Raw genomic sequence first — 16,461 nt, 5'->3', positions numbered from 1 at the left:
GAAACAAAAGTTACGTAACGTTTGTTACGTAACAGGGATTAGACGATTTTTTTCAGTTTTTCTTGAATTTCTCGACAACCCATTGAGGTAGGCATCAACAAGCCTATTGGCATCTTCGTGCTGCTAAGAGCGAAATCGCCTGCTAAGAGCTGTAGAAATTGTAAAAAAAGGATTTTCTGTAATAACTCGAGAACCAAGAAACTTTTGTTGCTTTTCATTTTTGATTACATAAGATGGGCACCACACTTACGCAACTTTCTATGAAACAAAAGTTTCGTAATGTTTGTTACGTATCAGAGAATCGACGTTTTTTCCGATTTTTTTTTCAGTCTTTCGTGAATTTCTCGACAACCCTTTAAGATAATTACATCATCGACAACTCAGCTGAAAGCCGAATATCTCACCTTTCTAATGGCATCTTCGTGCTATAGCTGAGATTCAACGAGTTTTCACGTTGTTTTCTTAATTATTTGAAAATTACGTAACTTTTTATGAAACAAAAGTTTTTTGTGTGAGACCTCTCAAGTGCTTAATCCGCCACTGGTTTAGAATAAAAAAATAGTAGAGTGATTAAAATTGATTCTATTTATTTTTGTACTAAAATAGCAACGATTGCGGTGAGTTCATTATATATTTATTTGTTTGTCCATTATATCGAATTGCTGGGAATTCTACTGGAGCCCGAGGAAAACATGAGCGAATGAACATGTAAAAAAATTATAAATAATGTTTTCGTTTGAAACTTATTGCATCAATTACATGAACAGTATAACTATTTTTTGTACAGTCAATTAAATGAAATTATTTGAAATACATAAAAGACAACAACACGTATAATTTTAAATTAATGTTTCTAATTTCTACTTTAAGCTGTAATATTTTCATTTATATAAATGAATTAAAAAATATACTTCAAATATTTGTTGTTGTACTTCTTTCAGTAAAATTTGGTTAAAAGTACACAAATTTAAGAAGTTTTTTTTTAATCTGATGATGTATATGGAAGGATTAGAAAATATAATATATAATTAAAAATACACAAATTTAAGAAGCATACAGTATATTTTTTAATCTAAAGTTGAATGTCTAGAACATATGGAAGGATCAAAACAAATGCATCAAATGTTGTTGCTGTACTTCTTTCAATAAAATATAGAAATATAGAATTAAAGCATTAACTATAAATTAAGCAATTATTACTAATATTACTACCATTTTATAGTAATGTAATTTGTAAACATGTTTGTTGATGCTGTAACGAATTGGCTAAGATGTGACAGCGAAATTGTTTTTTTGTCTTTGCTTTATTTCGTTGGAAACGGATGTTTTTATTGGTCCTCTTAATACATATTGTAGTTCAGCTTGTAAACAGATGTCGTGTGTTTTGTGTGTTTGCAGTGTCGGTGTCCGGTTTCGAGCCGGACTTCCTGCACCCTCTGGAGAACGTGACCGTAGCCCAAGGACGAGATGCCACTTTCACGTGCATCGTGAACAACCTGGGTGGATACAGGGTGAGTGGGGACTCCGCCACGGCCAGGGTGTGTATCATTCTTAATTCTCTGAATGTGCACCAGTGCACGTCAGGCACATTTGCACAGGCACAGGCACTAGGCTTGGCTCAAAGCCATGCCTACAGGTATATAGCGCACCTCTGCACCCGAGCACTGCATCTTTCCATATATAAATATATAGATATAAAAAAAAACATTAATAAAGAGAAGGAAACACTCATTGGAATCTGCACTGAAGGTTCCATCTCCACCACAACCAAACCAAGCGCAGCCTTCGAAATCGAAACGTCAGCATCGCTTTCCGTTTTGCCGATTATTTTATTAAACTGTGACACATTGAAATTCGCGTGCGTCGTGCATGTGCGAACGTCATGAACACGTTTTATTTCATTGTCAAAATTAGAATGGCCGCATAAAATATTCATGGTAAATAAATGTGTTTCATATCAGTTGTTAAATATCATCATTCATATTGTATTCGGATCCGCGCGTTTCGGCATAAATAGTCCGGTGCTTTTATGTTAATGGATCGAGATTTATACCGGTCCGTGTCTGCTGATAGCACGTGCCCACAAACGACAACACTATTTATTCGCGTTCTGAAAAATTTTCCAAAGCTTCGAGCGAAGTTATCCATAAATGTATGGAATGGATGAATGCACCGCAGGATTTGCACATCCGCATGGATTCGACTACCTCACGGCCACGTTCCGCAAAGCCGACAACATCAAAGATTTTGTAATTGCCTAATTGACGGTTCCCCGGTAATCTCCATTGATCTGTTGCCATTGTTTCGCAATCGGAAATGTGCATTATTGTAATTGCAAAAACTCCGGGGATTCTAAACAATCCACAGCTTGTTTCAAAACTACCCTTGCTATTGAATTATTATAATTGACTGAGAAGTTTATAAAAAGAAAATATTTTTTTTATATTTAGTTTATATAAAACTTGTTACGCTTTCAACAAAATTTAATCAAAAATATTACATCTAAAGATCATTGAAAAATTTGAGTTTTGTCAAAAATATTTAATTCCTTTAATACCAATTATAGTTAAATATCCTTTTAATTTCTTCTTGGAACATCATAAATTAAAGCAAACATATTTCATCAAAGGATAAATTAGAATGTTTTTAGAAGAACTGATATCAAAAACATTTAATTTCTTCAATTATATAAGCATAGTTAATATCCAATTGCGATGAGTTCATAATTAAAAAATAATTTGTTTTTGACATTTCTATTCATTACTAACCACTATATTTTATTAAATTTTGAAGATGAATAAATTTAAGAAGTTTTTTTTTTAATCTGGAGATGAATGTGTAGAAAATATGGAAGGATTAGAAAATATACTTCAAATATTGTTGCTGCACTTCCTTCAGTAAAATATAGTTAAAAGTACAAAAATTTAAAAGTAATAAAAATGTATTTTAGTTGTTGAAATTAAAATTAAAACTAATAAACAATGGATTAATTTAAGATAAATATATGAAAAATATGTATGTATTAAAAAATATGTTGAATTTACATAAAATACTGTTGGTTGTATATCACAGAGTATATTTTGAAAGCAATGACTTCTCTTATTGTTGTTTATTCCCATAGTAAAAGTGTGAATTCGGCATGGCAAATGCAATGTAGAAGTATGCATGGTGGATTTTTCGCTCTTTGTGGATAACTTTACAACTTTCATTGAGGGAAATGTGGCATGATTCGATATTGTTCGCGAGTAGTCCACTCGACCAGGTATACACACACATATTTGTGTGTGTGTACATATACGTTGATCCGATCAAAAGGTTCCGCGGATCAGAGAGATTTTTGCCTTCTATAAAATAAATCCTTCAAAGCTGAGGTTGAACCTAGGCGCTCTACTACCGTCTTGTATAATACTCACAGGGATATGTATATATATATATACAGGTACAGTGATGTATATATGTATATAGTATATACATATCGGGATATATCGCATATCGCTGCTATTTGCTTCTCGTATCTTATAACACGGTTCGACAGAGCAGACCACGAACCCTAGACGTTTCCTCCACATGCGAGACTGCCGGAGCACTGCATTCATTCGAAGCCAAATGCTAGTCGGGCCGTTGAATGTATGCATGTAATCTCACATACATATTACGTGTGGAAATGGTATATGCGCTCCATGAAATGTTCTTCGTCCTCTTCGACGATAGGAAAGGAAAACAGATGTAAAACGTATTAAAAGCTTATCCAAATAGATGCGTGCAAGCAAATATTTATTAAGAATGAATTTGGATTTAGATATATTGTATATATGAACAGTCACTAGATATTTGCTGTTTGCAGCATCAGTTTCGAGTGCGTGCAGTAATACTCTCATCTAGGCTAAAGCATTTCACGTACCTTACACCTCCAGATGATTTCCGGTTGTAAGTGGACTACAAAACCCTAGAAGTTGTCCTCCAACGCGGAGCCCGGCGGCCTTCGGCATTCATTCGAAGCGAGGGAACAAATGCGAGGGGTTGTATATAAATGTATGCATGTTCTCTTTCACATTTACACACGTGGTTCGGTACGTGAGTGTATGCATGTATGTGCCGTAGTAGCAGAGTTACGAGTCGGATACTCGAGCCACAACCGGTACACAAAGGACCCCGCACTCAAAACAATCCCGTTAATGTGTGGCTTCGGTTTTGGTATCGGTCTCGTCTACTTGAACAATAGGGCGGATTAAATCAGATCAGAGAAAGCACGCAACGCCAAGTGTCCTGCAGGAGGTGACCCTTCGCCCTCGAATTAATACCGACATTTGTACGAGGCATTATGCCGGCCATTGTTTACCCGACGCGCCGTTCACTCCGCCTAATCCTTCTGTTTCAACGGCCACTAAAATATGCAACTCTGCCCTTTATTATGTAACACAATAGATGACGCGCGGATTACGTCGGCCCATTCATTCGCTTATAGCGGGACAGCGTCGCAACGCCAGGTATATAACCGCGCGATGCACCTGACATGTCACCCATAATTATTGTTACAGATATCTTAACATTCTTACCACTTCCGTATACCATTACGTATACATGGATGTGTGTTGATAAGCAATTATATGATTGGACATGACACTAGTACATTATAAAAATATTTTACAATTTAGAATATAATATTTTTAAAACTATAATTTCAATTTCTCTTCATCTAATAGACTATAGCAGCGTTTCTCAACAATTTAGGAGAAGGAGTATCAATTATAAAATTTAGAAGTTGGCAAGAAAAATTTTACGATCTTCTAATCTTAGTTAGAAGCGACAGTAGTCTCAATGTCCGTCCACTTAGGGTTAAATCTGCTATTAAATCTGTATTTCTAATAATTATAAAATTCTATCTATTTTTATTAGCTACTGAACTAATAGACTTTAGTTGAACGGACAGTAGTAACAAATAAGTAATCTGTAGGTTCATTTTAGCAGATGTCCCCGGCGTGTAGCGTGATAATCGGTCCAAGCTGAGCAAACGTTGACGTAATAAAATACCTGTTGCTTCACGTATTAAATAATTTCAATTAGTGGGTGGAAAATTCGCGGCGTTTCCGGCTGCGGATTAGAGCTCCGGCAGAATATGTAATCAATGGGATTGTTTTCCTGGCACGAAAAAAAGAAAAATGAAGTGCTTTCTTCATCGTTCGTTTAATTCGAATGGGAAATTATGAAAATCGTGTTTGATGATCATATAATTTACTTTAAATCTTTATGAAAGGTAAAATTTGATTTGATATTCAAACATTTTCTATAAAACTTTTCATTACCGAAACGTTATTATTCAATTATATAACAACGTGCAACGTATCTTGTTTCTCGGTTTATACAATCCGTTGAACACAATTAGGTCATGCGATGTTGATAATCATCTAATTTAAGATACATATATTTTAGGCAAACCGGAAGGTAACTAACTACTAATTATAAACTTTGAAACGGGTTAATTGAAATATCGTAGCGAAGCGTACAAATGGAATATGTTTATAATTATTCGTGAATGGTTGTTAAGGGTTGTGGGTGTGAGGGGGATGGTTTGGTGAAGATGGAAACCATCGTTGAGTTTAAGTATCGGAAATGGTTGCATGCAACGCGACACGACATTAGATGGCACCACACGTACATTTTCATTTTGATTGCACCGTAGATTTGCACTTAATGATCACTTTAACATTGATTTATAGACACCATTTATGAACCACTCTATCCACGAACTGCTTTAGTATCGGTCATTCCTGTTCGCGTTCACTTAAATCCACTCACGAACCTGCCTTTCTCCAGGTTCTCTCAATTTGCCAACCCCACGTGAATAACTGCATCACCTAAAGCAGATCCTGAATAGCAAAACTTATTTTCTTTATTTCTATTACTTGTATTATTTTATTACAACAGTATTAAATTTAATTCTGGTCAAAACTTGAACTTCATTAATATCAAATATTTATTACCTTTTATATTACTAATTATAAATAGTTATTGGTTTATATGTAAACTCATAAATTTAAACAAAATCTTAGTATTTTTTAATTAATAAAAATAAATATGTTTTTAATTAACTCTAAATTAAGCTTACATTATAAAATAAATGCAAAAACTAAATTAAAAAAAAAACATTGAAAAAAAAAAACAATATTTGAGTTTCGTTCGACTGTAAATGTTTTTATAAATAATAAAAAATATATACTAACAGCATTTGATATATGATATTCATTTCACCCACGCGAACACGAGAGGTAGACTTAATTGAAGTGAATGCATTATTGGCTCTATTTTATTTTCATTCGATTTCTAACAGTACGGAGAGAAATCCGGTATGCTTCACCTATTTTTATTTTATTGAAGTTCGATATTAATCCGACGCCAAACATTATGAAGAGGATTAAAAGTGCTTCAAAAAAAAAGAAGAAGATGTAAGACGATTATCATTAGACTTACAATTTTCGGGGAATGAAGCTTGTCACTCCACGATTTACATTTTCACCTCCGCTTCGTGATTCTCCCGGCTGCACACTGAGACGATAATTACCTTAGGCGTTATATAACGTTGCCGTCGAGTAATTGTAGTTTGTTATATAACTCAGCAAATCGTACGAAATATTTTGATTATTTTGCAATTTTAAATTTAAAAAAAAGCTAATAACAACAAAATATTGAAGATTTCTATAAATTTTATTTATTTATTTACATTTACCATAAACTAAAAATTATAATTGTAATTTACAAATTTATGAATATTTTGAAGTAATTGACCATTATTAATTATGTACTGGTATTATTATTGTAAATACTTTTTGTTAATGATTTAAAAGGATAATTTTGTTATCGATGGCGGTGAGTAGATTTGTGCGGTGAAGATCAATGCAAATCAAGTGTGTCCAAAAAGCAGCGGTTTCCAGATGTTTCGTGCAAAAACTTTGATGTGTTTTTTTGGCGTATTCTGTGGTAGGTGGCATGGATCAAAGCCGATACCAAAGCAATTCTGGCCATCCACGAGCATGTGATCACCAACAACGCTAGGCTTTCGGTGACCCACAATGACTACAATACATGGACCTTGAACATCAGGAGTGTCCGACGAGAAGATAGGGGACAATATATGTGTCAGGTCAACACAGATCCAATGAAAATGCAGGTTGGTTTATTTAGTAAAAAAATTATATATTGTTACAGTTACTGAAAACGTGCACTTTTTATAATAAACATTTGCTAATATAAAACTTAATAAAAAATATAGAATATATAATTTTATAGAAGTTTTCTAACGATTTTCTTTTTAAATTTAATAATATCAATAATTGTGATGAAAAGCCGTTCAATTTTAGTTATTAGACAAGGTATGACTAGAGTTTTGTAGTATTATTATGAAATATTATGTTTTTTTTATTTAATTTTAACGAAAGTTTAAAAAATATATAAATTTAGAAATATCGAAGAACAAAGCTTTATGTTAAAACTTTCAAATTAATCAAATGTCAAAAAAAATATTATAAAGTTGTATCCACACTATTAACTTTAAGTGTACGTAAATGATGCAATTACATAATGTAACTTATAACAACCTTATAGATATCAATTTAGATCATGTATATTATAGTCATAACGCTATACCATTTTTTTTCATAATTTGTATATTTTTGTAAAATCTATTAGAATGATGTAACTATGTTATTTGTTAATTATTGGTCACGTTTAAAATGTTTATTATGTCGATGTTTCGTCGTGCAATGTTCACACCGGATACCATGGACACGTCCACAAATCTAATTACGTCTTTAATCGTTGCTTTCCAGACCGCGTTCCTGGAGGTTGTCATATCGCCGGACATAATATACGAGGAAACATCTGGGGACATGATGGTGCCAGAAGGCGGGTCCGCGAAATTAATCTGTAAGGCCCGGGGACATCCCAAGCCAAAGATCGTCTGGCGCAGGGAGGACGGGGCGACGATCGTGTCCAGGGGTGGACAGTCCGGACGACCGGAGAGGCTCCTCTCCGTCGAAGCGGAGGTACTATCCCTCACCAAGGTCACGCGTTCCGAGATGGGAGCGTACCTCTGCATCGCCGCCAACGGCGTTCCGCCATCCGTCAGCAAGAGGCTGATGCTCCACGTGCATTGTAAGTTATACCGCCCCCACGCTTTCTGCCTGCCGTTTCCGGCGTCGGCGAAATGCATTTCCGTGTCAAATTGAAAATGATATACACACCACACATATTCTAGCGTTTTTGTGTTCGTATTTTCGGGACCATAGACTAGAAGGAACATTGCTCAGTGGCTTACTCAACAATGAATCACTATTACAGAAACACACGACATTCTATTTAAATATTTTACATTTTTTTTAGCTTTTAATCTTAGTATTATTTCCAAATCCCTCTTTTCGAATATCATATGCTGTATAAAACCACATTGATCGATAACAGGTTCTATTCCTACAATCCGTGCAATTTGTGTTGATCAGAGCTTTCGAATTGGTTTCGTAATGCTGCGTCAGATGTAAATAATAAATGTGTCATCTGCATTAGCATCTATTTCTATTCGTCCTGGTGATTGGTTTATATATTATACAACGAAAATCCTAGGATAGTCCTTTGCCTTGCTTAAAATAAGTCCTAAATGAGTCTGTACTAGCTTTTTATGTCAATCTTAGGAATTTTGCCAATATTTGATATTTAAGGATATATTTCTAAATCTATACTTTAGGTATTCAAAAAAGAGCTTTAGAATTAGAAATAATCCAATTTGAATTAAATTCTCACATCAAAAAAATCACTATACTAAATAATAATTCTGATACAATATATTAGACAATAAAAATTTTAAGTATAAAAGACTGTCAATTATTTTGAATATTAATGTAAAAAAAACTAATTCAATCATTGTTTGATTGTGTAGAATGTTGAAGTAATTTGTAGTATTTTTCAATATTGAAAGTATCAGCATGGATAGCTGTGTCCACTTGTTTTTCAGTAAATAAAATATTCAAATATGAATACGAATAGTGAAAAGTGATCGGCAAATGTTGTGGGATGCATATGAAATCTATCCTTGGCTGCCTACGCCACTGACCTCTCGCCAGTAGGAATAAAAAACGCAGGGAGATATAAAAAATAATCAAACAAAACAAAACGAAACAGCGAAAAAAGAAAAGAGAGCACTGAAATAAAAGTAAAAATAAAACAACAACAGCAGCAGCAGCACGAGAACGCGAGGATGAACAATTGTTTTAAAAGCCCGTATGAATATGGATGCGGCGGCATCTAGCATCCAGCATCCAGAATCCCGGCGTCCGGGCCATATCCAGGATGGTGTGCAACGGCACAATGGCGTGAGGTAATGGACGCGCACTAAGTAGACAATGCTGCCTGATTATAAACATAACCATAAATACAACGCGACTTCAATCATTTCCCTCGACATGTATGCTAAGCGTTGTCAGTTCAGGGGATGAAAACTGGAGGAGGGAAAGGACGGGTGGGTTACGTAAATGCGGACGCGGTGCGGCCGTCGCGACGACTCAGCCCAGTAATTTATGTATTGCATTAAATAAATGCTCGTGCGGGGCGTTTCCGTTTCGCTAATAAACTTTCTGCAATATTTAACATTTATTAATGGATTTTACTTGCGCTGCATTTGCATCAGAAAGTATAGGCTATTACATTCATCTCCTGCCTCGGACCGAACAACATTCGATCCGCTGGTGCTCGTATTAAACAGTCCACTTCGCAACATTTCACACTATGCATCTACATCATTTTTCTCCAATAGAATATTAATGATATCAAGTATCTCTACATCTTCCGGACACAACATTCCATAATTACAAAATATCATCATAAGCTAAATATTATTACATCTTTCTTAATTAATTCTATGAAAATTTTAAATATTCACAATAAATTAATTAAATAATTGACTATTTACTTCATAATTAAAAATATTTCATAAGTGATCAATTTTTGTCGGTTTGTCATATAATACCCATAAAACAAAATCTGTATAGTTAGTAGAAAATTGCTAATTAATAAATAATTGTGAGTTAATATAAAAAAAAATATTTTTTATAGATGTATTAATGAGATGTTAAACATAAATTCAATTACAAAATTGATTATAAAATATTTTTAGGTATAAAAAGTTTTTGTTTAAAAGTTTATAAAAAAAATGATGTAAAAGTTTGACATAATTAAAAACTTTGAAATATGCTGCATTTGTCCTGCTGAGTGCATAAATTTGCTATTAAACGTAATGTAATAAAACGTATTTAATCCTTTTGAATCCAACTCCGGAAAACATATGAAAAATCTAATGATTTCAATTCAAATGTTCAAGTCATAATTTACTTTTCTTCAAGAAATATTAGTTTAGAAATTTATGATTTATATATAAATTTAGGAATTGTATATAAATTTGTTAATAGTTATTATGTAAGAGAATAGGAAAGTAAATATTTTTCAATTTCAATTTCAATTTTAAAAATTTAATTTAATAACATTTGTTTTTAAACCGTGTAAAAGCGAAAACGTGTAAAGAAAGTATCATGTAAACGAGAGATAGGTTTATTATGAATGACAATTGAAAAAATAAATTATATGTAGGATTAGAACTAAAAATAAAAACAGTACATAAACAAAATGTAGAAATTAGCATTCAACAAGTAGTATTTAACATTGTACTATATTCATAAGTGTGACAATACGAACATGTAGTATAAAATATAAAACCGACAAATTCCGGCAATTCTACCAAAGGGAATGACTAGTTATCCAAAAGCAGTGCAGAACTCAATTATGTAATTCCCGTGTTAAATACGATGCGCTTGTGAAACGGAAATTGTTGAAGGGATTCGCTAACATTTTACCAAGCATGATATTTATAGAAGGCAAATCGCGGTCGGCATTTGCATCAAACCTTAGGGGGTGGAAACGAGAGAACGTTGGAAGCATTAAATGTGTATCCGCAATGCACTAACATTTAGTTTGGCGAACTTTTAAATGGCCGGGGGACTGAAAGTTAACAACTAATCTAACATCCCGTGACCTCGTCGTGCGTGTCGACGCATTTACGAGCCAGGAAATTAGTCCGGATCCGGACGACCAGGCCATCATCGATGACCACACTCGCATTGCCTTCCATCCCACAAATCTATCCAATCTGACATCATTTCTTCGCTTCACTTACATTATATTCATTGTATCAATTTCAACTTTGTATGATGGATACAGTATCCATATACAAATAGTTTAATACTTAATAATATTATCATTGATCAAGTTTAGTTTTGAAAATACAAAATGAAAAATATAAATATTTTTCTAATTTGCAAAAATATGTACCTGTTTATTATCAATAATTGATATGATTATGTGTGTTTCTGAGAAGAGAAAATTGATTTTCCGAAAGCTTAAGTAATTTGAAGTTAGTTCTTTCGTTGTGTTATATAATTCATGTAGACGTATTATTGCAAGGAAAGCAAATGAACCGTTTTCGATGTGGGGAGTTTTCCCCCCATTTTCTTCAGCGACGACGGCGGCTGCAGGAGTAGCAGCAGCAGCAGGCCGGGACAAAGTAGTAGCGCGTTGCATACTTGAAATACCCGAATAACTTTTAAAACAATTTCAATTTCCCCCCTTATTTAGCGAATAAGAGTTAGCCAGTCAATCATTTCCGGGGCACTTGTTGTTATCAGTTTTCCGGGCAGAAAACCCGCACCCAACCCCCATCCTTGACTCTAATACACTAAATTATTCGATAACGCTTAAAACTTTTATTGCTCCCCGGAACCAATTCCAGCGGGGGCGCTCTTTGCATTACACCCCTAACCCTTTTTCGATTATGCCCAGCACTCCCAGAAAACTTTACTCGCATTTTGCGCCGCGTCTATGTGTGCGCTTTTCTTTTCCATCCCGTCTTTTCTTTCTTTTTCCTTCTTCTATTCTGTTTCAACCCCCTTCACGTCAACTTCCACATCCTGTCGGTCATTGATTTCAGCGGTCGCAAGGGGCAGAAGGAAAAGAAGGGTAGGCTGCATGCACCGCAACAATACGCGCGATAAAAAGCGTGGAGGTTAACTGGAGTTTACAGTTAATATGAAAAGGGCTCTTATCAGAATCGTTATGAGCCAGTGAATAGTCGGCGCATCCTTCAGGACGTTTCGCTATCTCCGACGGCATAATTCCTTGGCGTTCCGTTCTTCTTATAACTTCTGTCCTCTCTTCTCTGCTGTTTCAGTTCACCCTCTTATTCAGGTGCCCAACCAGCTCGTGGGGGCGCCGATAAACACGGACGTCACCCTCCAGTGCCACGTCGAGGCCTCCCCCAAAGCCATCAACTACTGGACCAGGGAAAGTGGTTCGTACACCTTCTTGCATCCATCATTCATACTTTGCATCACAATTGGAGCTTTATTGTTTTGCGGATCTCCGAATGGACGTGCACGTTCACAAAGGTGACATTTATAGAACTTGGCCACCGATGGGATCTCGTGCAAAACTACGAACTTCGCTCTAGTAATAACACAATAATAAAATACAAACTTTGTTGCTTTGCTGCACAGATTCCGGAACTTAGATATACACAAGGTGTCTTACAAATTACGTCAATCCTTACATTTACAAACAATCATATTTTAAATCTACTATCTATAACTATCAGATCTTTGTAATATACAAAAAATATAATCAAAAAGTTGTCACACCAAGACTAAAATTATTAATATAGAAAAATAATAATAAAAATGTTAAAAATCGAAGAAAAATGTTAATGAAAATGTCCTTAATTAGTAAAATCGAATAGAAAAAGACTAATTTCTTAAAATTTCATGACGTTTTATATTTGCAAAATCAATGTATTATATATAAATATATATCAAAAACAAATTTATTTATAATAATATTTAACTCAACCAAGTTTTTGTTTTCAAATATTTATTTATTAATAATTTAACTAAATAAACATTTTTTCATAACATTGTTTTCATACCGCACAAAAATAAATATATCATTCGCATTGATTATTATATAGAAATATTCAAATTTTGTGATTTAAATTAATATTTCAATTTTTCCCTATCAGTATTTGTATATAATCAAATTAATTAATTACCATTTAAAAATTAATTAAATATAATATATATAGTTTTGAAATATTCACGTTTTTTTGTTGTATTCATTTAACACGGTTTCGTATAATTAGAATGAGAGTAAGATTTATATAAGGACAAATTTTTCTATTTCGAAAGTATTCATAAAGAACTAAGGAAAATTATGTGCAATTTATTAAAACGTTCAGAAAAGCTAACGAAATTATTTGTCGACCGGCATAAAAAATTAAGGAATCATAACAATGTGGCGTGAGAGAAGAAAAAAAAAGAAGGAACTAAAGGCAAGACGGAGACTGAAGAAACAGCAAGCAAATAAAATTTTAATTAAAATGTGTCGCATCTAAATGCAGCCGCGAATAGATTTCCTTATGTAATTTTCTTTCCGAGCGCAAAGCGAGAGAAGAAGTGAGAAAGGGAGACTGGTGGAATAATGGACCACGGCACTTGGTGTAAATTAAATCGAGTCAAAATCGCTTTTGATGAGAGCAAAATTTATTCAGCCGCGAGTTTGTTATTTGCGTGTATGTGTATACGTGTGTTTGGATGTGTGCGCGTATGCTTGGATTGTATGTGGCCGTGTTTGTGTGCGAGGCGTTAAAGGTAGTTAATTGTGCTGGAAATGTAATCTGTTGAAAACATTTTAATTAATTCGTGTGATGTTGAGTTTGCTCAGGAGGACACGGAGTAGGAGTGTTTGAATTGAGACCGGGTTTGAATTTCGCAGGTGAAATGATCATCTCGAACGACAAGTACGCAATGACGGAGATAAACAACTCGTACTACAGCGTGCAAATGAAGCTGGTCATCAGGAGGTTCCACAAGTCGGATTTAGGTGGATACAAGTGCATATCCAAGAATTCAATTGGTGATGCCGAAGGCAACATTAGATTATATGGTAAGAAAGTATTTAAAAAATAAGTTATAATACACAAAAAATTAAAATCGATATTTTATATTTTCTAAAACAGATATTAATAGTCATTTTGAAAATAAAGAAAAATATTAAGGATGTAGAATTTATTATTTGAGTTAAAATATAAATATGTTTCAAATATTATTAATATAAAAAAAAATGATGAACGGTTCGATAGAGTCGAATAAAATTTTGTGTGAGTACTTCAAGTAATAACAATAATTAAATAGAGGAAAGAAAATTTTGATATCATCCAATTTAAAACATAATTTTTGAAATTTTCGATATTCAACTTTTGGAGTGTTTAAAAAAATATTTTCTTTACAAGAAATTACTATGGGTACAAGTATCTTTCATATTTATGTGATAATTATTGCTATTAAAAAAAAGTATATAACTGGAATGTCTGGAATTGCGATCTCTATGGGAGCAAAGGGTGTGTGTCCCGCGCGTGATATACGGTCCCAAAACTATGAAATGTTGATGAGACTCTGTTCAGAATTGGCGCCGCAGTAAAACGGAATTGGATTTTTTAGGGAAATCGGCCGCAACTACAATTGTATCGGAACTCAGTTACTTTACTAGGCAATGTATGTCTGCTAACAGTTTCAAGCAGTAGATTTTCAACTTCTTTCCGCTTTTATTGCTCGCGCGAATTTATACACTCCCTTCTATTTTTCTTCCACCCCTCGCCGGGTGGATGTATGTCTTTATGTATGTGTTTTATTTTTTTTATGCTCCTTTTTTCCGTGTGCGCTCCTTTTGCTCCTGCCGTCAGGACCTCCAGTCAGATCACTTCGCAAAAGCTCCCCTCGAGATAAAGCCGCCGTATAGTTTTCAGATTTATATTCGCCCCGGCGATGGCCACACATTCAATTTGTTTCGGGGCCAATTGCAATTCGCCTTTATCGTTTTGACAATGCGAATGCACAAGGATGTGTGTTGTTATCGTTGCAGAGATGGAAATGCAGGAGCGCGTCGATTCCGACGAGGACACCGTCCTTGCAGAAGACGTGGATGGGGACGGAACGGGAAGCAATCAGGACAACGACGGATCGTTCAACAACGGTTTCCAAGGACCTCTGACCGAGTCCAACGGGCCAGGAGTCGAGAACGTGCAGGAATCCAGCTCCGCCAGACCGCACAGCACCAATCCACTCTGTTCGCTGTCACCTCTGCTCTTCCTTCTGGTGCTTTGACTCTGATCCGGGATATGGGAATCGTATGGGTGTCCATTTTCTGGGGTTGTGGTGCGCGGAACAGTGAGGTGTATTATGTGCCAAATCTACTCGTGCTTCGCTACCTAACGCTGGGTGTCTGTATCACATGGACTGTACTAGCAGATGTTCCATAGCATGATCAATGTTTAGTCTTTGTTGCTATATTAGAAAGCCAACGTATACACAACGTCAGATGTTCTCTCTCTTGCATTCTCTCCCGTTCATTTCCAAATTTCATGCCGAACATTTTTTACTGTTTGCGTTAAATCTTTAGTCCCTGAAGAGTATGTTGTTTTTACCTGTGTTTTTATTGTTACATTATAAGATGTTAAGGAAAGTGATCCAGTATAATATTTATATATATACAAGGTCTTTCAAAAAGAAATGTATACCCGATCTAATCTATAAGCATATTTACAAGCTCAAGCTAGGTGTAAATGGGAATGAAATCAAATTGAATAAATGTGATAAAATAGCCTTGGCTCTTTGAAGAGCAAAACGCCAGAGCACTGAAGACGTTTTGTTTAAAACAAAATAAAAAAAATTACAAATATTAGATAATTGTATTGATCTTCAAAGAGCTCCCAAGGCTATCTGTTAAGACAAGATTTAGTTTCGTATGTCACATTAAATACTAGAAGCTCCTAGGACCAACTAGTATTTCACTTATTTTAGAGTACCATAAGTTAGTCAGAGATTAAGCAAACCCCAATTTATTTTTGATTTCATTAATTTTCTTTGTTTCTCCCACCTTCTGTTAACAGTTTGTACAACTAAATGCGCTCATAAATTATGGCGGTACTACATTCTAGTGTTGTGTGTGGTTTGTTATTTCTTTTTTTGAGACGCCCTGTATGTAACGAGAAAACTACAATCTAATATTAAATAAAGTATAACGTATACTGTTTTAATCGATTGCATCACCATTTTCATTTCACCCCAGCTCATAGTTCTCTGATTATATAAGGGCGTAAGCGATAATTCGATTACGCTTGATTGCACAAAGAATACGTGCGGTCCGTGCGAATTTTCCAAGGATCCTCCGATTCGGATACACACGCAGACAATTAGAATCCTTGCTGTGCTCATCAATCTGGTTGCTGTCAGGGCTGGAAGAGGACCCATTTGCCACCAATTCTACGCTACATCTATTGCACCGATCTCTGGACATTGATGAAACGTATGCTCGCATACA

General features: G+C 34.7%; 1 protein-coding gene across 2 annotated transcripts in view; it reads left to right on the top strand.

The window, feature by feature from the left end:
• The window catches only part of LOC108559796 (lachesin), a 61,526-nt gene extending 45,394 nt beyond the window's left edge, over nt 1-16,132 (top strand). The window contains exons 3-8 of one of the 2 annotated variants that reach the window (XM_017917151.1): nt 1,399-1,511; nt 6,980-7,165; nt 7,824-8,148; nt 12,263-12,382; nt 13,858-14,028; nt 15,004-16,132. In XM_017917151.1, coding sequence (XP_017772640.1) covers nt 1,399-1,511; nt 6,980-7,165; nt 7,824-8,148; nt 12,263-12,382; nt 13,858-14,028; nt 15,004-15,245 — 1,157 coding nt within the window. In that variant the 3' untranslated portion in view covers nt 15,246-16,132. Of the gene's footprint in view, nt 1-1,398; nt 1,539-6,979; nt 7,166-7,823; nt 8,149-12,262; nt 12,383-13,857; nt 14,029-15,003 lie in introns of both variants that reach the window. The other variant, XM_017917150.1, reaches the window with a different exon arrangement.
• Nucleotides 16,133-16,461: the final 329 nt, after the last annotated feature.

The sequence above is a fragment of the Nicrophorus vespilloides genome, unplaced genomic scaffold (assembly GCF_001412225.1).
Source record: "Nicrophorus vespilloides isolate i.1.1-1 unplaced genomic scaffold, Nicve_v1.0, whole genome shotgun sequence".
Classification (NCBI taxonomy): Eukaryota; Metazoa; Arthropoda; class Insecta; order Coleoptera; family Silphidae; genus Nicrophorus; species Nicrophorus vespilloides.
The sequence above is the reverse complement of the archived record's forward strand: the minus strand, read 5'-3'. Positions and strand labels throughout refer to the sequence as shown.